Source organism: Amblyomma mixtum, chromosome 3, assembly GCF_055824585.1.
Source record: "Amblyomma mixtum isolate Tamu chromosome 3, ASM5582458v1, whole genome shotgun sequence".
Lineage (NCBI taxonomy): Eukaryota > Metazoa > Arthropoda > Arachnida > Ixodida > Ixodidae > Amblyomma > Amblyomma mixtum.
In genome coordinates this window covers 167,803,075-167,824,411 of record NC_143014.1, presented here as the reverse complement: position 1 = coordinate 167,824,411, position 21,337 = coordinate 167,803,075, and the positions used below count along the sequence as shown (strand labels likewise).

The following is a 21,337-nucleotide window of genomic DNA, read 5'->3' as shown; positions in this document are numbered from 1 at the left end:
AAGACACCCCGTTCCATGCAGCCAACGGGCGGTTGTACTGCTGCCACAGTTTGCTGGCCGCACAAGTATTTTCCAAGGACAGCCCATATAAACCCACCTTGATCCCATATTACGTTTCCTCGTCTTTCTATCTCACGCGGTGCTTCTTAATAAAGAAAGAAAGGAAGGAATAAAGAGAAAAAGGAACGCCTATCTTGACCTCCAACGGCTGCTCGCTACGAAGAAACTAAGCAAAGAAACAAAATTACCGCATAGCAGGATCAGTCGGTCCTGTGGCGCAAGCGCTCGGTGGCTACGCATCGAGACACGCCTGCTCGGTTAAAAAAAGTCTTCAAGTCTTTTCCCCTTCCTGGGACCGAAACTCTCACAGGACATTCTGACCAGCCAGCAGGTCACGGCTCCGGAGTTTGCAGCTCCGACGCACTACGCCAACCGCGGCGAGGTCGCCGTTCATCTTGAGAGGGACCCAATACGACACTCGTTCAAAAGTGCCATGTGCACAGTCTGGTGGTATTTAACAAAGGGAAATAAACCAGAATGTAGCCCCACGCAGTACGAAATTAAGGACCACTCCTTGTTTTCATTTATTCCTTTTTTTTTTTAATCAAGAATACACGTGACAAACAAAATTTCAGTCGGGCGCAACACTGATGACAACACAAATCACGTGCAATGAAAGGCGTACACAACAAAGCAGAATAACACATACTTCAATTAGCGTCCAGTGAAGCTTGCAAGAGCGTTCGGCAATGTGCCTGCGTGCAAGAGAGGCAGGCCGTAGGAGAACCGAGCATGCAGACATATATGTGCATTCCCATCTAAGGTAACTGAACTCCTCTGTTTGCAGGAGGGGAGCGCAGTTACTCGCACTGTCAAATAAGCAACAAAAGTACAGAACCTCTCCTCACAAACAAACGCGCGTAAGAACAAAACACTGCACCCAGAGTTTACCGCGTCGGCGTCTTGAGTCAAGCAGGGAGTTTGTTTTTAGAGAGCCTAAGCCAATGAGACGCAGACGCACATAGTAAACATATGACAAGAAAAGACGGCGTCTGTTGCGAAGGAATTGCACTAAGCGTCGGAATGCGCACAGTGACCCGAAATGCGCCATTCGCAATAAGCACGCAGTTGAAGCAAAGAACCGCGGGCAAAAAGTGGTCTGACCCTTCTGCAGTCGTTAATGGAGTATTTTCCCACTTAAGGTTCATTGTTACTCGGGCAGAGCCAGCACTGGCCGAAAACGCCGCAGTGGAGATCGGCTGTCAATTTGAGTGAGAACCATCAGCGCGTTTGTGTACACGGCGGGCGCGGCCTTAGATAAGGAAGATTCAATGACTGAGGCGCGTGAAAAAGAATAACCACGATAACGGCGATAGAGAGAGCCACGCTACTGACGTCGGAGGGACGCTTGCATGTCGTACCCCGTAATTGGCAGATATCATTAATTCAGTGCTGTAGCGGCAGCCAAGTTGTCCTTTTAAGCGGCAGTTTCAAATATCCTTGGGCCAGCGACATTTGTTTTACACAAGCGGCTAATGCTTGTACAACCAGTGCTGCGCGGGAGTTGCAGAAACGTTGTGGTCTTGAACGGCAGCCGACGCCGTTTTAAACATTCGTTACAACGTTTGCTACAAGACGGAGCGTTTGGACATGCTTCTGCAAGTAAAAGCGGTAACACAGATGTAGATTACCCGCCAGCAGGGTAACGGCGAGCACCACGAAGCACTCCGGAACCGGAATGATTTCTTCATCCTAGAGCAGTTGAAAACCCTGGATACCCATCACGGCTGCGCCAGAGTATGTCAAATGAAATTCTTTCCCTGTTCGAAACCTATTCCCACTTGAGGGATTCCAGCCTGCACACGGAACTATTTAGAAACGGGCCCGTTTGCCCGTTTGGCAAGTAACTTTGTAGGTAACAGAACTTTCTCACATAAGACACCGGACCCTTGCAGAGATTTTAACCTTTCGGAAGCGGTTTCCTGAAGGCTAAGTTTGCAGGAGTTCGCTCAAAGCGACAAATGCTTCCACATGCAACGCTCTACACCACTTGCTGGTTGGGGACCCGGCACAAGGTTTCTGGTCGAAAATAGTTACGCGATTTAAGAAATACACCTTTAATTTATTTAAATTAGCGCTCTTAAAGATAAAGAACATCAACGCTCTTACAAATCCTCCGCTATCGTCGTGCAGTTGCACGTGACGTCACAGGAGGCATGATGGAGCCCCAGACGTAGATTTTACAAAGCACGCCGGAGCAGGCGTCTTGGAACGGATTAGAAAAGCGCTTAGGTTTGCTCCGTGCTTCTGGGCCTCAAACATGATGGCTACTCACGTGTTTCAAGATCGCGCTAACGGGAAACGAAATGAAGATTTAATGACTGTGCGGCAACTATGATTACAGTGGGATTGGACTCAGGAACGGAGCTGCAAAAAGCCCCTGAAAGGAAGCCCTTCAGCCAATTAATGGCGTGACCAGTTCTGATGACGCCGCGGTTAAGCCCTAGCGCGACGTCGCGAGTGTCTGGCAGGTACCGCCGTTAAGTTGGATTCACCGCAACGTCATGACAATCCGTCGACACCATTGGCAAGAGAGCCTCCTTTGAGGGGTATTTGTCGCTGCTTTCTTGAGTTTTATGCCACTTTTATGGAGTGCGAACGAAAACTCGCTGACGCCCCGTCCCTGCTGGCCTGAATGGAAAAAGATGTTGGGCCAGTTGGCTTTGAATTGGTTTTGAGCAGCGCGAAGCAACACGAGAACGCTACACGATACACGAGCGACTGAACTCTCATTATTATTTCTAAAAATCGCCGAACCACTGAGTTAATACCCATGAAAAGCGTACACCAGGGATAAGAGGAGGAGGATATAGAAGAGGAAAGGCAGGGAGGTTAACCGAAATAATAATCGGTTTGCTACCCTACACGGGGGGAAGCGGGTGAGGGGATAAAAAAAAGAAAGAGGGATACAATATACACATGGCCAAGGGGATTAATGGAAGCTTGTACCCTTAAGCTCTACATCCCATGATCATGCCTAGCCGTCCGCTATACATCGGTAGCTTCTCCCCGGGGTGCAAGCCAGGAGACTTGCCTGAACATGGCCAGCAGTTCTGTCGCGGTCTTCCTTTGTTCCACAGCGAACTTGCAAACTTTCGTCCACAGCATCCTCTTGGCCACGTGTCTAGATATTCTACACCACTGGCTGCCGCTTTTCACTGGTATTTATTCAGTGGTTCGGCGTTTTTCAGAAATAAAGTTGAAAGTTCAGTGCTTATGCGCTATCGTGCATGTATCGTCCTCGTGTTACTTCGCGCTGCTCAAAACCTGTTCCCTTGTTTAAGATAAAGCGGAATGTCCCACAGTGCTCTCAGTCAGCACCATAGCACAATGAGCCCATAAAACAAAGAATTAGAGCAGACGTCTTTTTCAGCTGAAAACAGAGACAAAGCTCCAATCCCCAGCACAGGCGTTCATATGAATGGAAAGTCTCTACAGAAAAATAAGAGAAAATGACAATACAGTTGTAGCAAAGCAACTAGCCTGCTGCGCGTGCGCAGTGGTGAAGTGGGGAAGCGCACCTACCACCGAGCATGCGCAGGAAGCACACAGCTGGTATGGTACATGCCTGCGCTAGTACAGTCGTCCACACACCGGTCCACAGCGCTCGAGCGTCGTGCTCCTCTGTGCCCGCATCAAGGGGCTTTAGTGCCAGCTAGAGTTCCTGTATATAGCATATACAGTAACTCTAGTGCCAGCAGCATGCGAGGACGTCTAGCGGGAGCGCCTTGTTCGAGATAGCGCACGTCTGATACTCAGACCATGCTCAGAGATGCGCCATCTCGAACCAGGCGTCCCCGCTAGGCGTCGCTCATGCACTGTGGAGCACAGAGTTGGTAGCAAATACAGTAACTCTAGTGGAGCATAGAGTCTGTGGACAGCTGTACGTCGTTGCAGAACAGACACGAGAACATAGAAAAAAAAATCACGCTGCTATCAGAAAATGAGCGAAAAGGCGCAGGTGTCTGGGAGGAAGTGAGGTTCACGAGGCGGCTTCAGACGCTCCAGCCATCCCGTAGTCTCAGTGCCTCCGCACCCTTACCCTACGAAACGAAACAATATGGCGGCGATCTGAGAAGAACCTGCTGACACTTGGAATGCTGCCAGAACACCGTCCAAAATGGACAGCGGTTGGCCACTGTACTATAGGCGCGAACATCGGAACTACACTGTTGCAGCGAGCGAGGCGCTATTTTTTTTCTTCTAAGTGAGCGCAAGCTTGCGCTGGAGCACTCGGCAGTGCATTTCATCTACATGTGCTACCAGTGGCATTCATGTAGCCATATTTTTGTTGCATAACGTTTACGCGCGTCGTTTTATTTTTCAGCCAAACGATGCGACGCTGCGAAAAAAAAAATTACGCCGAAATTCGTCAATGGCTCCTTCTGTCAGCATCGAACACCACCTGCCGAATAGATCGAAACGCACCATGGGACCGTTTTAACTGTACCACTCGCAACCATCATGCGCTTACGAATACAAAAAAATGAGTGCTCTTCTGTGTGTGTGCGTGCGTGCGTGTGTGCGTGAGATAGAGAGAGAGCTGTGTGTGAAGTGCCATCCGTTTTGCACTCAAAGAAAAAGCCGAATCTGGAAATTTGAATCGTTCGCACAAAAATACCTTCACGAGTTGGACCTCTCTTAAGGCGTCAGACACAGTAACGCAGAGTGGGCGGGGTTCCGGTGGCTCGCCCACAGACGTCGCCATCGCTTCAGCGCACACGATGGCTGCAACGCGCGTCTAATCTATTCTACCCCTTCTCTCTCTCTCCCTCTCCCAGCCTATGCGCGGAAGCGATAGTTGGTCGCAGCCGTAGTCCGCGCTCTTCATTTTTTTTTTTTACAGCGTTCAGCTGTACTTCTCGCGTTTCGGATCTCAGCGTTATGCGTTTAACGCAAATCGCAACCCAGTGGTACCGAGGTGGTTAGATAATGGGATAACGTAATAGGCGGCAGCGCGATGCCGGAGCACCACAACTCGAAACTAAACAGTGGAGATCCGGTATATACATCCCTGTCTGGCAAGCGACAAAGTCGAGCCACTTAGTCCCGACATTCGTGTAAAATTTGTGGGCCAAACGGCTGCCGCAGAATGTTGTGGATGGTGTCATACAGTTCAGCAATTCGTGCAGCATAAACGTACTCGTTAAGTTAGAGCCTGGCTCGCGGTAGAGATTCGAACCGGCGACCTATGTACCCCCAATTCTAAGCATTTACGAATCTTCACATGAACACTGCGGCTCAACCGTTTGTTGCGGAGTGTTCGAGGTGGTGGCATACGATTTCCCGTTTCGTGCAGCATAAACTTGCTGGTTAAGTTAGAGTCTAGCTCACGGCAAGGATTCGAACCAGTGACCTATGTTCGGTGTGTTAACGCTCGATATTCGATCGCTGCCTCAGCGTCGTCTCAAAAGGTTTTTCAGTTTATAGCCGCTTACTAAACAGCAGAATTTATTATCTATTTTGTAGGGATTGTAAATGAAGATGTATTATTAATCAATGGCCCAGATACCACCTGAAAGCTCAGAACACCAATAAAAAGCAGAATTTATATGGACGCATATCGCGACTTTATGGCGAAGATAACGACCATTTGCAACTTTCAGCGTTTCGAAAAGAATGCATTTTTCTACACGTCCGACAAACTACCTAGGGCCACTGATAGGCAAATTTATGCGCAGCAAGCACGTTAGATTTTGATTAGAACGACCCAACTTGATACCCCGTTGCCAGCTTTGTCAGCCTCCAGCGCTCCGGTAAGTGCAATTCGCAAGATCGCAGGAGGAATGTACTGCTCATTGTTCACAATTACTATGCGGACGCGAAAATTAGAAGGGTTACATGCAAAAAAAAAAAGGCAAGGATCAAAGATAAAACAAAGGAGCCAAGGCGTATCCTAGTGCCAGTGGGCTGTCCACAACAAACGGCATTGCTACAGCAAAGCTCACTCTACGCGTGCTGCTGATTCCTACGGTGCCGAGAGGCAACACTAGCGACACATGCAACACGAGCAACCTTGTGCGCCAGCAAAGAAAGGCTGTATACTACTGCACAGAAAACACCGACAAAACGGGCACGATACAAAACGCCAGTAGAAGTGGCGCCCCTGAAACGGCGCCGGACGAGGAGGGAAAGGAGGAAGCGCACGGACCGGGGGGGGGGGGGGGCAAGCACGCACACACGGGGGTGAAGCAAACGGCCCCTGCAAGACGACGTGCATGAAGAGGGCAGGCTTGGGACTGACCTGCGACATCTGCGGCCGCAGGCTCATCTCCTTCAGGTCCACGCATCCCGGCTGAAGTTTGTTCAGGAGCTGGCACAAGAGCACACCGTCCCGCAGCGTGTTCGCCAAGTCGATCAGTTGAGCATTCGCCCAAGTGACACGGTGGTCCGGCGGCAGCGCTTGGCAGCGGATCAGCCAGTTAGCACAGTCACGCCAAAGAACGTCAGCCATGGTCCAGTCTTTCGTGCAGGCCACTAGCACGCAGGCGTAGTCACTCGCAGGTTATCAGGACATAAACATAAACGCGCGACTGCACAGGGGCGCGGACATGTTCCGCCTGTCCGGGCGGCACTCTCGCCAGAAGGGGGAAAACGCGTCTCAACGACAGCACTGCCTCTCCTGCGGTGCGCTGCCCGACCGCGGATCTGCTGCGCGTTGTCAAGAGCAGCCCGTCGCCGCAGAAACTGCGCACCAGCAGCGCCACTCCACGCCCAAACCCACAATTGCTCTAAGGGCGACGGCCTCCATGATTCAGCGCCCGAAGGTGTAGCGCCATCTCTGGGCGAAAATTCCATTCGCGAGCCGCAACCAAGGCCACAAGGCGTCCGCACGGCGGCAGCGCAGTAGCGCGCGCGGCTCACATGCTGGCCACCTTAGAGCGCCGCACGGGCCGTAATTATCGGCCCAGGCCTGGCCCAAGCTCGGCCCAAGCCCGGCCCAGGCCCTGCCCAGGCCTAGTACCCTCTACAGTTACCCGCCTGAGCCCGGCTGGTTTCTCTAATACATGCCCCGGACCGAGCCCGAGGAAACTCTCACCTACCCGGCTCGCCCCGACAAGTGGGCGGGCCCGCTCAGGACCGCTCAGGCCCGAAACAACACAAAAAGTGTAAGCGCTCTACAAAAGCGCAAATGTTGTCACATGAATTTCAGCGAAAAATAGTGCATCGTTGTTAGAATACAGGTCTAAAGTTCTCTAGTTTCTGCTTCCGGTTGAGTTGCTATATTTTTAAATTTTCCCAGAAGAAAGTATACAGTGCCCTGAATGCACACACCAATTTCCTAAAAATAATCGACTGAAGCCCGTTTTCTGCCTCTTAGTTTCGGGTTTAATTTTCGCAAGCATATATCAAACTGTTAGCAGCACTGCAATCGGTTCGCCACCGACACGCAAGAAGTCACACGAGACTACAAGGCAGTGAGGTGTCCGCTTATGTTCGTTCAAACAGCTGCTTCTGCCACTGTCGCTTGCCTCTTATCATCCAACAAAAAGAAAAAGAAAACGCAAAAACATCAACTGGGCTCAGATATATTACGCAATGAAGATGTCAACTTCTTCAGGCCACATAATTCGCTGAAACTTAGTGTTAACGCTGTCGAGTGTTAGACAATGTTTAGAAGGCTTATGTAGAATTAAAGGGTACAACAGAAATTGTGAAAAAGGCAGGACTTGACAGACAAAGGAAAGAAGTGTCATAAAAAAGTGGTAGGGCAGTTAAACCGAGTAGACGTACGAAAGCACTGCGTTCACTCTTCAACCGGAGGGGACACTTCCCAACAAACACAAAACCTCCTCAGAAACTCCAAAAAAGGATGGAATGTCCCAGTCCCAGTACAACATTTATCAAACGTTTCCAGACCATAGAGGCACGACATAGAAACACAAGCAAAAAGGCAGTGCTCCCACTAAAGGTCTAGAAACGTTTTTTCTGGAGTGTTAAGCAGCAACAAAAGCGAGTTAATGCATTTTCGTCCCAGAAATGTAACTGGGCATAACGTTTTGGGACCAATGATTTTCAACAAGAAATAAAAATCGACTGCTCGCGCTCTCTTTTCTCTCTCCTTCGCGCCACAAGCTGCGGGGAGAGAAGGTTTTGCTCTTGCACTCGTCGTTTTGAGAGATGAAACGGCAGTTTCATTAGAACAGCCGATGAAAGCGGTTAACCCCGCATCTCTCTCGGTGCATGCGTTTCTCGCACGTGGGCCGTCGGCTCCGTGCTGCAGGCAGGCGGCGGCGGTCTGCATTTTCATCGCGCCGCCGGCAGCGGCGGTCAACATCTTTCCCGTCTTCTAGCGTTTTCCCAGCTTGCGCCCAACTTCAAAATTGTGTGGTGGTCCCTCCAGGCGTCTCCGACTATCGGCACTCCTCGCTGCGCCGCTGTCTAGCAGAAGTGCGGTAATGGCCTCCCGTCGCTCGCCCGGCTTCCTCGCTGGACGGACGCCATTTTGCGGACGCTTATTCGCGCTGCCCCAGACGTTCGAGCACAAGCCCCAGCGCGCGGCAGTTCTTGCTCTCGTCACTGCGCCAACTGGGCTGTCGTGGACTTCGTAGCTACGGATTCACGGAAGTTTTCCCGCGCACCTCGGCGTGCCCACACCATTCATTTTGGAACTGATGCCGCGGCTGCGCATCTCAAGTCCTTTGCGCAGCTCCACGGCCCTACTGATGCCGCTGTTCGAGGCGGCGTTCGTGGCAGCGGAGTTCGTGGTAATAGGTGACTCTTCGCACGCACCCTGCATTCCTCAGCGCCTCCGACGACTGCAGCACGTTGGTGGTGGCAGCGTGGCCGTCTACTACGGTCTGAGGCGGGAAGGACCTTCCGAGACCCACCACTCTCTTTCTGCGAGTGCCCATGGATTAGCCTGCTCTACCAACTTCGCCACCGCGCAGCCATCCTGCCGCAGCGGTATAGTTTGTGCAGTGTTCGCGTGGTTATATTGACTCTCTCCCACTGGATTAATCGTGCCTTGATCTCGACTCCAACGCTGGACTGTGCCGCATGCGCGGTCTGCCGCACCATGGATGCAGCGCGCCACCGCACGTACCTGAGCACGTTCACCTTCCCGCCTGGCTCCAAGCAGTCTTATCCCCACACTTAGTCACAAAAAAAAAATAAAACTCCCAGGATCGTTACGAGGGTGCAACGTGTAGTTTGAGCGCTCGCTGTGCTGTGAGAAGGCGCAGGACAGAAGCCTGCGTTTAATTTATGGTTTCAGCTGTTGCAGCCTTGTATTTCATCTCTGGGTTTCCGTAGGCAACGTCGTCAAGGTATGTTGGTTTATTTTAATTATTTATTTAATTTATTTATTTAAGCATACTGCAGGCCCTTTTCGCATTTTTTTTATTTTCGCCTAGTAGAACTATTTTTTTTCTGTTTTGATAACACGTCGCTGAAGCTTGCTCCGAGTCTCTAAGCGTGAGGGGGGTTTCAACTTGAAGAAAATCCGTGACCTGAAACTGCGTGTCTGCAGCGTGCGCCCATCTCGTCTTTTCTTTTGTCACCGAAGTTGCTCTTTACATACGTTTGCTTTTGCATGTGCATATCTGCTTTTGAAGCCCTTAGAATGCTCGTTTAAGGTGCATCAACTTTCAGCCTGTATTCTGTTTTACTTGCTTCATATTGCAGATTTCTCAGGGCTGGAGAAAAAAGTGGCCATCATATGCATGGCGCCGTAGTGTTATGTACACTGTGTATTAAATGGTGCATACGTTTGCGTCTGGTGTTTGTATTCATTCAGATTTGCGCCGTTGAACGTAAGTTTTTCGGCACGGACTTTCAATTCGGTCTGTATTGTTTTTCTTTGACTGAAACATGAATGCATTTTGATTGTGGTGGTGTATGGTGCGGTCGCCGGCATGGACGACAGGATGCAATTCGTGCTAAGAGCACACCTAGTAAACTGAAATTACTTCTGTATGGCGCTGCTATTTGCTCTTATATGAGCCAAATCGGGTGACTTTTTGAGTTCATATTTCCTTTGTGTGCAAAATGCTAGGACATTTCACGTAAACGGATAAGTACAGAACGGCCGAGCCAGCACGCATTCAGACGAGTGGAAAGGTGGATTACACCACCTGTAACGTAAGTATGCACCTGAAATTTGGCACATATGTGCGCTTGGATGCCTGCAGGCTGCACGAAAAATGAGGAATAATTTTATTGAACCAGAGCCGAGAAATCGAGCATTAACCTTTTGGGGCTTTCCATGGGACGCACAACTTTTTGGACATTGCTAGTTGTGGGGACGTTTTTTAGATGTGTTCGGGAAAAATGAGCACCTCCTGGGGAGATTCCAAATGTCCCGATGGGTCATTTCTGGGAGATTTTGAGGAGGTTTTGTGTTTGTTGGGTTGCTCCGCCTTAAGGGTATAACGCTTTCGTGGGTTAATGCCCATATATGCAGAATTGGTTATTCTCTACTTAACATTCACTGATGGCGACGAGTCCTCATACCACTATCAGCGAAGTGGTGCAGCGGTTAAGCGATGCGCCACTGCACTGGCAGGCGGCTGTTTCTATCACAGACACCAGTAGGCATTGTGCAACCCATGTATCTCTTTCCGAGCAACGTCTTTCGACAAATAATTAATTTAACTGCCACCTGTCAGGGCAGGCTGTGACCTAGGTAGTGCGACGCCCTCATGCCATTGGCTGCAGCTTGCGCGACGCTCCTCCGAGCTTACCCGAACTCGGGTAAGCTCGGGTAAGTTCGGAACACAAGACAAGATGCCAAGATTCTTGCTCGGGGTTGGTATGTCTGGAGTAGTGCTTTAGCAATTATTTTGTGCCATGCACTGCGTAGCACGAACACATAGACCGAAAGGAGAGAAACCACACTACGCGGGTGCTATGAGCTAAGCATTTATTGGCTGCACCCTCAAAGGGCCAGATTTGCCCGCACGCGCAGCCTTCTCTATGCTCCGGGAGGCCCGGAGGAGTATCACCACGAAAAAGAAGAAATGATACGATTATCAGGAAACATTAGACGCGTTAAAATCGAGCGTGGAACGTTACAGAGCCAGGGCGCGTGCTGGGAAGGAGGTATGTACGATGCATTCAGAGCTGAAAATCTAGCACCAAAACAGCGAAGACAGCCTCACAATTCCTGTTCGTCTTAGGCTATATCCGAATCATTAAAGCAAAATGTTTCTTCATTTTGTGTGCGGACGCCGTACTTAATTATGCTTCATGCATAACCATTTCGCAAAGCCAGGAAGGTCTTTGCGAAGAGTGCAAACAGCTTAATTCATAATGGTATATATGCTGTTTTGCCTTAATTATTTTGTCTTTCCTGCATTATTTTCATTTTTTTAGCGCCCTCAACATATCACATCTCATAAGGCCGAAGATTAATAAGTTCGCACTCTGCAATATAGTTGAAAACTGGCTCTATTGCCTTGATCTGGCGCTTGCTAACCCCATGAGGACATAAGAAGCGGGCGCTCAGTGAAAGTACCCGTTCGTTACACAAGCCCGAGCCCGGCCCGGGCCCGGCCCAGGCCACGCAAAAAATTGCTGTACCCGGCCCGGGCTTTCGGGCAAGCTCGAGCCCATGGAGTGCTCTAAGCCACCCCACCCAAATCTAGGTTTGGTTTGGTTTCTTGGTGTTTAACGTCCCAAAGCGACTGAGGCTATGAGGGACGCCGTAGTGGAGGGCTCCGGAAATTTCGACCACCTGGGGTTCTTTAACGTGCACTGACGTCGCACAGCACACGGGCCTCTAGAATTTCGCCTTCAAGAACCACCCAAATCTAGTTTAATCCAATAACGTTGACCCTTCCAACATGTCGGCGTCTAGGCTACTGTAAGCTTGCGCCCATGCTTGTACCAGACCACGGAAGAATGTGCCTGAACATAGTATCTTCTATACCAGAGGAGGCTAATGCCAAATGCTATCCGGCCCTTTTCTTGCTACTTTCCTGCGCAGTTGCAGGCTTTCGTGTACTGACATCGCAACATGCTTCACCGCGTCGCGAGCTGCAGTCTTCAGCGAACCCTCTATATGGCAGTATGCTTACTCAGGAAAACTAATTGTGCTGCTGCGCTTTGAACAAGTCATGGCAATGAAGTGATCTTCGACCAGTGCGCTATTTTGTCTTCCGCACAACTTAAAAACTTCAAAAACAAAGATTTGAGAATTAAAGCAATAGGCTGCAAAGAGTACTTAACAACTCCACGCATTAAAATTATATCTGAAGGTACACAGAAGTCTGTGTAAAAGACTTTCTACAGCACAGGGCAGACCAAAATGTAGTCGGCAGCGCGAACGCAACAGTGCAGAGGGAGAAAACAATGAATCCGTGGCGACCTTCATCCGCGCGCCATCTGCGCGCTTGCTCGCAACCGGAGACGCGAAGGCGGCGAAGACCGTCGCTGCCGTCGGCTACGTGAGCCGGCCGGTTTCTCTCTCCCCTCGCGAGAAGAGGGAGAGCATGCGAGGAGGCCCCACGCGTCAAATCAGAGGCAGTAAAGTCAGTCATCGTTTGGGATCCACAGTTTTCGCTCTATCGTTCTCGACCCGCGCTAGTCGATCATATTGGCCAAAAATAAGGAACGAACAAGCCTTCAAGGCGCAGTTAAGGTGAAGGTGCATTTGACATCAAAAATGTTGCTCCAAATGAAGTGTGCAAGTCTGCCTGACAGAGAATTGAAACTTCTCTCTGTGTATAATAAGGCGATGATGTCTGAACAGCAGAAATTAACATGCATGTACGTGAACCAAAAGAATTGCAGTTTTTTTTTTATTTACGTGGAAATTCAAGTAGAGACTGCTGCCTGCAGTCGCGCCGTCTACTCCTTTTCACAAGTTTAAAACAGCTCAACAAAGCACAACACAACAACATTACACGGCGTGTTGCACCTAAGGTTTTACCCAATTTTTAAAGATGTGCTTTTCGAGTTAGAAGGGTGCTCTTTCGTCATAGCTTGTCAGCGGCGGTGTACATCAGAATACTGCGAAGACGTGCTAGCTAGAACTCTGGTTAACTAATACTGAATAGTTAAGTTTTAAAATTACCGTCAGGCTCATTACTTATTGAGAGGCGTGCACACCGTAAGTAATATCCACTTCAGTTTTTAGAATTTCGAAAACTCGGTTGCCCTCGGCGATGTGGCAGAACAAATTTTTCCTACATCACGCCCAAATACAGGCGCTTTCGAGAAGCTTGCAGGGAAAGCAACCTCTCCAGTGCTCGCACCTTGTCTAAATGGATAAAACTTGTTGGGCCAAAGCGCCGAGGCTAACTGCGTTTTCGAAATTGTAAAAAGTGAAATGGTATTACTTATGATGGGCCACATGCCTCTTAGTAAGTAAGGAGCCCAACAGTAGCAGTTAGAAAGTTAGCTATTGAATATTAGTTAAACAGCCTGCTAGTTAGCCCGTATTAGCTGTATTCTGATGTAATACACCGCTGACAATGCTATGACGAAAAAAACGATCTTCTAACTCAAAAGGCCTACTTTTAAAAATTCTGTAAAGCTTAGGTGAAACACCCTGTACATGGTACACAGCATGGAATACACAGTACACGCATCAGAACAAAAAACATTGCCGAGCGAGCACAATCACTGTAAATGCAAATACAATACACAATAGGGGAACATACCAGCAATAACAACCAGTAAATACGTAATAGTGTTGCAACAAACAAGGACAAACGGACGCAGCAATGACTTAAACGCTATACACATGGCACATGAATGTCAACCTCAATAATGGTTGTCCGCGGCTATTATCGCAATCATTTACTAATGAAGTCAGCACAGAAAGTCAATACTGAAGATACTGAAAACAAGAGACAGTAATTAAAAGAGGTAGTAGCTTTTACATTTGGTAATTCATTGCAAATAACACGTAGTAATTCCCAAAAATACCACAGTCGGAGAAATAATATCAGTGCCATGAGTGCTCGGTTTTGCAGCGCACACTGGGCACGGGCCTAAAAGTTTTTGAAGAGTGAACGGTCTTTTGTCAATAGCGCTCACGTCTCTCATCAGTGATATCCTGTAATTGCCATGCTCTCGGCAATCGAATAATACGTGAGCCAAATTCTCGTCTTCATGATCACACGCAAATTTTTGGCTGTTTGCGCAGCCAATTCTGTGTATAAAGCATTTCGTGTAAGCTACACAGCTGCACAAGCACTGAATGTGAGTTTCCAAACTTTTGCTGGAAGATAATGGCTTAAACCGTGACAAAGTATCGAGGAAACATAGGTCAGAACTTCGATATTTTTACTCAAACCGGATATTTTCGCTCATTTCAACACGCACTTGGCTTCAAAAAACGGCTCAGTGCACATCGAGAATGGAAGGTCAGGAGTGAGAGTACTGGCATGTGCTTGCCTAGCCGTTGTGTCCGCCTCGGTGTTTATAGGAATAAGAATATGCACGGGTATCCACTGAAAAATTCAAGTACTTCGCAAAACTGTGCTGTATTTTTTGGTCAGCCTAGGCAGTGCAGTTAATTTCCTACTTAAAAAAAATTCAGCGCATGCAAATTGGATAGCATATACGAAATATCAATAAAAATTACATTGAAAAGGTTCATACACAGTCAAAATCGGCCCTCAGCAGTGTTAACACCCAGTCATGTCTTTCAGTCTTCCAATATAGGTTCCAGGATAGCATCCTTACACAGTGAACACAGCTGCAGTCGAATCCAGTTAAATCGAACTCGAAGGTGATTGCGAAATAGTTCGATACATCGAAAATTCTATACATAGATACTAGCAATCTATCAAATCAGCAACCTATAAGAAAAAAATACGCTATAAACTAGTGGCGCCATGGGCGTCCGGAGGGGGGGGCAAGGGGGGGCGGCTGCACCCCCCTGGAAAATCACTCACTCGAACCGTGAGTGATGGCCGCACGCCAGGGGCGGTGGTGCGCTCAGCCAAAAGGGTAAAAGCAGCCCCGCTTCGACGCTTGGTCACATCTGCGAAATGCCGCGTCCGGGTGCGCGTCGTTCCGCCGTTTTCAAACCACGCCACCGCCAGCTCTGCTGAAGGACGGCCTGTTGCAGACATGCAGCGGCACCGGCGAGCATGTGTTTCGAGCCGTCTTGAGATGGGTGTCTGTTTCTTTGATCTCTAGAGAGATAGCGACACGGAGGCAGACAGTGCACAGGGCACAGGTCGCTCGCTATAATCATGATACGTTCGTACGCCGGCCACCGATGAATTCTTGAGGGGGGAAGGACAAATCAGCCGTGTCCACCCCCGCTTTGTCGGGCTGCTCAGGGGCAAGCGGGCGACGAGTTGGCGCCGCCGCCGCTCGCTGTCTCCTCCGATCCACGGGAGAGCTCAGTGCGGTAGAAGCGCCGCTTTCAGAACCTTCGGCAAAGGGGATTAGCTGCTTTTGTTCACGGCGACGCAGTCTCCAGAGGCGGCCCCACACCAGCGTTCCTTGCGTCTTCTCCGAAAACCAGCGCCTTTGGTCAACGCAGCCCGATGGCGCCTGCCTGGCTCGCCTGTCACCTCTGGCTGGGCCTCAAATCACAACAGCGCCCATGTACTGTGCGTGACAGTGCATGGTAAAGAGACCCAGGTGGTCGACATTATCCGAAACTCTGTACTACTCCGTCCCTTATAGCCTGAGTCGTTTTGGGGCTCTGAACCCCATAAAAGCACAAAAACAAATTTTCCGACCGAATTAGTTGCGGGCGTCCCTTCCCCTCGGAAGTCGCGCGGCGTTCCTTACACCCCAAAAGTGCGCATTCGTGGATATTGTGGCAAGTAAGCCCTTGCACATGTGCGCGCCTCTGTGTTTGTGCTTCGGTGTTTTTAGTGGCGGGTTGTCAACGAAGGTGAGAACAACCAAGACAGCGGACGAGAAAACGACGAGCGGCGAGCAGTGTGTGTGCGGTTGCTCGACTGTGCGGATGCGCGAGCAAGATGGAGCGAGGTGTATGAAGCTGCGAGCGTGCATTTATCTTGTAAATAAGTTTTCGTTGTATATAGTCATCTTTTGTTTTCAACGTACTCGTTCAACCATTTTTCCAATATATGATGACTGTGCACTGAGAGCGTGTAATGAAGCACAGAAATGAATTTATCACCCGTGTAACTACGCAATTCGCCCAGAAAAATCCGAGGCGCCTACAGTTGCTGTTCAAGGAAGACTGACTGAGAGACTGTAGTTGCGTGTTTGTGAACATATTGCGCTGTGTGCTGGTCATCAATTCGGGTGAGTCGAGAACCCGTATGCAGTAAGACTGAGCACTTCGAGTATTGATAGTATCTTTTTGCATTTTTATTAATTTTAATTGTTTCTTTGTTGATAAACTCCAATGTATCTCTACAATCCGCGCTTTAATTTGCTGCTTGTAATTTTCTTTCATGTGTGTATTTTACTTATTTTTTATTTATACATAAATAAATAAATTTACTCCGCAAATAGTGCCTTTTCGCTACGAATATACCCCCCCCCCCTCCGGCGCCAACAACCAATGGGCCCCCCCCTGAAAAAAATTCTGCGGACGCCCTTGAGTGGCGCAGTTCTTGCAGCGACGTGCAGCCCGCCGGTGCGCTGGCAAGGCACCGCTCGCTAGGCGTTGCTATAGGCTTAACTTGATTCGCATCGAAGCCGCAGTGTACGGAGCGTTGGAACTGGCTGCTACCTATCATAATATGTCTAATCCTGTTACCAGTGCACTATACACAGAAGCATTGCTAATTCAAATTAAGGTACAGTTGGTTTCCGCAACACCTTCGGCTGCGATGGGAAAGTTGAAGTCCGGTGCGGACACAAATTTCGCGCTGTATGGCATCTTGCAGATTAAGTTCAATAATCCGTCTTTTGTTAACTGGCACAAGCGGCAACACATCCGCAGGAGTCAAAATTCAAGGCGAGAAACCGGATACTTCACCTGTCACTCTGCAGCCTGGTCACGTGGGAGTGAGTACCGTTGATTAGAAGTCGTGCGTTGCTTCAGACAACGTGCAGGACCTACGCTCAAAGTAGTGCTGCGATAGAAACTTGCGATAGAGCGTTGACTGATAAAAGGGCTCGCACGCGCTGACGCGCTCGCCCAGACAGCGAGACAGAAACAGCGCTTTTCTGTTGAAAAAGCCGGGTCTGACCAAAATGTTTCAGAACAGGCAAGCACATTGCAGAGGGCGCACTGCTCATATCTTGACAACCGGCCCATGCGGTCGTGACAAGCAGTTCTGCCATCGTTCCCGTTTTCTCTCAGCTTTAGCTCGTGCATGTTCCTGAAAATATCGAATTGCAACGTTGCGTACACGCCAGGGAAGGATGTCTTATAATAGACCAAAAATTCTCTTGCGTACGTCTTGTGTAACGTCAGATATTTCATAACACTTTAGATTTGTGTAGATGTATAAGAGACGTGCCATGCTGGGTTTGGCTGAAAGGCTTTGATAGTATCTCCGTGGCTTCGCTCAATGAGGAACGTGCCTTCAATGAGCCTTCACGGCTTGTTTTTCTTGAAAGCAACCTCAAGAGCCCGGATGCTGGTGTGTGCAGAGTCGGAAATGTAAGAATATCAGAGTATGTTAATGAACGTGAAACACTTCAGATTTCTTCTATAACGCACTGAATAAACATCACGCCTTTAAGATGCACTACTGCAGGCTCCAAATTATTCGGCACCTAGAGAATAGCAACATGCGTATCAGCCGCAGCATGAAATATATGGTTCTGTGGCCGAAAAGCATACACGTGTGACTACTGAAAGTGGAAGTAGATTTAAAGTTGGGTTCCATGCTTGCACGGAAACTGGCCATTTGTTACAACGTTTGCCCAACCACTGTGGCCCTCCTGATTACGATAGAAAAACATATTTTAGCTAATTAGAAAGATAAGTGTATTTCCGCTTGAACGGTATGCGTTGTTAACTTTGATAACTGTTGGCACGAGGGGAGCGAGCCAAAAATCTCATCGTTGTAAGCAGCAGTTGTCGACAGAAAATGTCACGCTTTTCAATTGGTGGAAACGGTCGTGACGTCACAGTGCGGGAATTTCAAACGGGGCCAATTGTACTTTGGCTAGTAACCATGCAACCAATTGAAGGGATCGTATAGTGATGCTCCAAGTAAGTGAGACTGAGCTTAGTTAATTGCTTAATTACCCAATTAGCCTAATTAGCTTTACTAGTCAGGCCATATAAATAAATAAAACCGATTAAGAAATTGGTCGAGCTCAGGATTCGAACCCAGGTCTTCGGCGTGAGAGACGAGCATGCTATCCACTCCGCCATGCAAGCTTTTTTTTTCTTTATTTTCGAGATTGACATGAAAACAATAAGACCACTTCAGCTACACTTGAGCTGATACAGGTGAAGTTAAAATTTCTTAAGTTTCACTAGATCATCTAGTAGTGTTACCCACTGGGGTGGGCTCGCTGCGCCTGGTAACATTCCCGCAGATAAACAGCACTTTCAACAAAGTTCTGACGTGTACTACGAGTGTTTATATCAGCATGCCTTACTTGAATTCGCGTTTTCCACATGCTGTGGAGGCCAAGAAGCATTAATAAGTCATAGGGTACCTCTTTGCGATCAACTGCGCCTTTGTTCATTCCAAACCATCGAGCTGGCATGGCGGAGTGATTTTTATTTCACTCCGCCATGCCAGCTCGATGGTTTGGAATGAACAAAGGCGCGTCTAGTGAATACGGTGTCTTCACTCACTCTCATCCTCCTCCATTCCCTTCCGGCGAGGTTTACGTGTCCACCGACAAATGAGAGACAGATATATTTCCTTTCCTCAAAAACCAATTTACCGACGAGCGAGGCGTAGAACCGAATGGGCGATAGCGTTCTATGGACTCCTTGGCAGCGTTGTAAGACGCTGTCGCGTTCCACTCTTAGGGGCGAAGCTTAAAGGGGCCCAGAAACACAATCTTAGTTAACTGTTTTGCCTGTTAATTGCATACAGGGAGTTATAATGGTGCTATTAGCGTCGGTAATACCGCGTATATTCCGTTTTTTAATATCTTAATGTCCTCCCAAAAACAACTTCATGGCTCTGATGGTGTCGCCACACAGTGGCGGGTTTCTAGCAGCGGATATGACATCACCTGGCGCGAGCTTGATGATCGGACAAACAGTAAATATACTGCAAATTGTGTGAATAAATACACATTTTGCACCTGTCTGCGTTTTATATTAGATCAACAAAAACAGCTTGTTTGTTTTAGATAAAAGCCCTGCAAATCAAGTAAAATAAAAATACACCACCAGGGGCGCTCTGGCACGGAAACGACGCTGCCAGTCTCAGCAAAAACGAGTTACAGAGAGCAGGCAGCCATGGAGTACAAACTTCCGCGACGTGCTCTGGCTGGCTGTTTTGATTGGTTGCGCCAGGTGCCGTCATTGGGAGAGCGAAATAGGAGTGGGAAGCCCCGCCAAAATCGAGTTGAGGGCAGCGTTTTGTTTGCTTGTATTTTGAAATTTCTCCACTGAATAACTCCCGTTCCTGTGCATCGATTCCTGTAACTCTTTTTATGTCAGCATCTGTGTGACATAAAGAACCCACCTGAGGTATAGCCGCTATCGCCCCAAGCAGTGTTTCGCAGCCCCTTTAACATCTTAACCACACATCAGTGACCACACTTTAGGTCAAAAAAGTGCCCCCCTGAATTTTGTGAGACAGTTACTGCGTAATTTCCTTTCCTCAAATACAATTTTCATTTTCTTCATTACGGCTCCTCTTTATCTATCTTCTTTCACTCCCACTTCCTCCCTTCCTCTACTGTGCGGTTCAGGTGTCCACCGAGATGACAGAGAATTACTGCGCCGTTTCCTTTCCTCAAAAACCGTTGCGTTCAAAGGGCAAGGCATCGCGCCGAACGGGTGGTAGCGTTCCGTGGACTCCCTGGCAGCGCTACAACACGCTGTCGCGTTCCACTCCTAAAGGCGGAGCTTAAGCGTCATTAATTAGCAGTTAATTAGTATTCAGGAATTAATCAGTAATTAACCATTAATTAGTAATTTGTCATCACTTAGTAATTAGTGCTCAATTATATGTGACGCCACCAGTGCCACAGAAACAGCGAAGGTGGTGCGGAAAACGCTTCCGCCTCTACCCACTTTAGACAGTCAAAGTGCCCCCTGAATTTTTTGTTCGACTTGCTTGCTTGTGTGGTCTTACTGGGAAAACTATACTTCATCTAAAAGACAGCTGCTTCTCCTAGTACACTATAGGTTAAATGAAATATTAATCTCGAGGCCTTACTACTGAGCTTCGGCCCGGAGACTCACCTACGACTCGTCCGACTGGCCGAAGCCGCTGCCGAGAGTCAAGACCTTTCGGCCGTCGTCTATGCGGGTAGTCCTCTAGATAGCATATCCTCTCTCTGTTGGACATTAAAAGTTTTCCTATCCTATCCTATCCTATCCTATCCTATCCTATCCTATCCTATCCTATCCTATCCTATCCTATCCTATCCTATCCTATCCTATCCTATCCTATCCTATCCTATCCTATCCTATCCTATCCTATCCTATCCTATCCTATCCTATCCTATCCTATCCTATCCTATCGATAACTGCAGAACGGTGTTTGGTTGGTTACTTAAGGCTCGATAGCTTCCCGTCTAACTGACAAAACATGGGCATATTTGGCGCATTTGTGGCTTGCGCATATTTCGCTAAGTGTTGTGGGGTCTCTAGAGCGGCGTGGGACTGCAGGACCGCACCGCTAGCTCGGACCATAGCTGTGGCCGCGAAGAATAACACATCGAGGAATAGCCAGCAGGCAAAGGCGTTTACTGAGGAACTCCCAACTGGTGTCCTTCTCGGCATAGCACTGGCGGCAGGCGGACGAGCAACGCAAACGGAGTGGCGTCACCTTGACATCTGCGGATCCCAGTGTGGGCCAGACCCGTCCGCATGCATCGCCCTCGCTCCGTCGTCTCCCCTCCAACTGCCAAAATCCTGCCAAAATGATGTGGAAACCCCCCAAAATGAGCTAAATAACACCGGTAACGTCAATGCTGTTTTGAAAACGGCTGCTTAGTATAGCAAAACGGGCCCAAGTAAGGAACACAACCGAGGCGCTGCCACCGACGTTCCGGACCGGCTTCTCGGGTACCTCGCCCACTGAGATAAAGTCGGAAGGTGAAGCAGCAACCTCAGAGTCATTTATAATTAGATCGTCGCAAAATCAACCGCGCACCAGCTGAATTACGAGATTTGCCGCGTCTAAAACAGTTCAAAAATCGCCGCCACGCGGAAAAAAGGCGAACTGGAGAGAAAATTATACGGTAGCTTTCTAGCTTCAATACAAATGGCGCCGCACTGTCACGAGCG

General features: G+C 48.7%; 2 protein-coding genes across 5 annotated transcripts in view; one reads left to right on the top strand and one right to left on the bottom strand.

Annotated features, from left to right (window-relative positions):
* LOC149352634 (guanine nucleotide exchange factor VAV2-like) overlaps positions 1–6,816 on the bottom strand; it is a 197,644-nt gene extending 190,828 nt beyond the window's left edge. Inside the window, exon 1 of one of the 4 annotated variants that reach the window (XM_089581833.1) lies at positions 6,305–6,816. In XM_089581833.1, the coding sequence (XP_089437959.1) occupies positions 6,305–6,514 (210 nt within the window). In that variant the 5' untranslated portion in view covers positions 6,515–6,816. The remainder of the gene's footprint in view (positions 1–6,304) is intronic. The other 3 variants (XM_089581830.1, XM_089581831.1, XM_089581832.1) reach the window with 3 other exon arrangements.
* The window catches only part of LOC149352632 (uncharacterized), an 87,416-nt gene that overhangs the window by 6,319 nt on the left and 59,760 nt on the right, over positions 1–21,337 (top strand). The window lies entirely within an intron of this gene.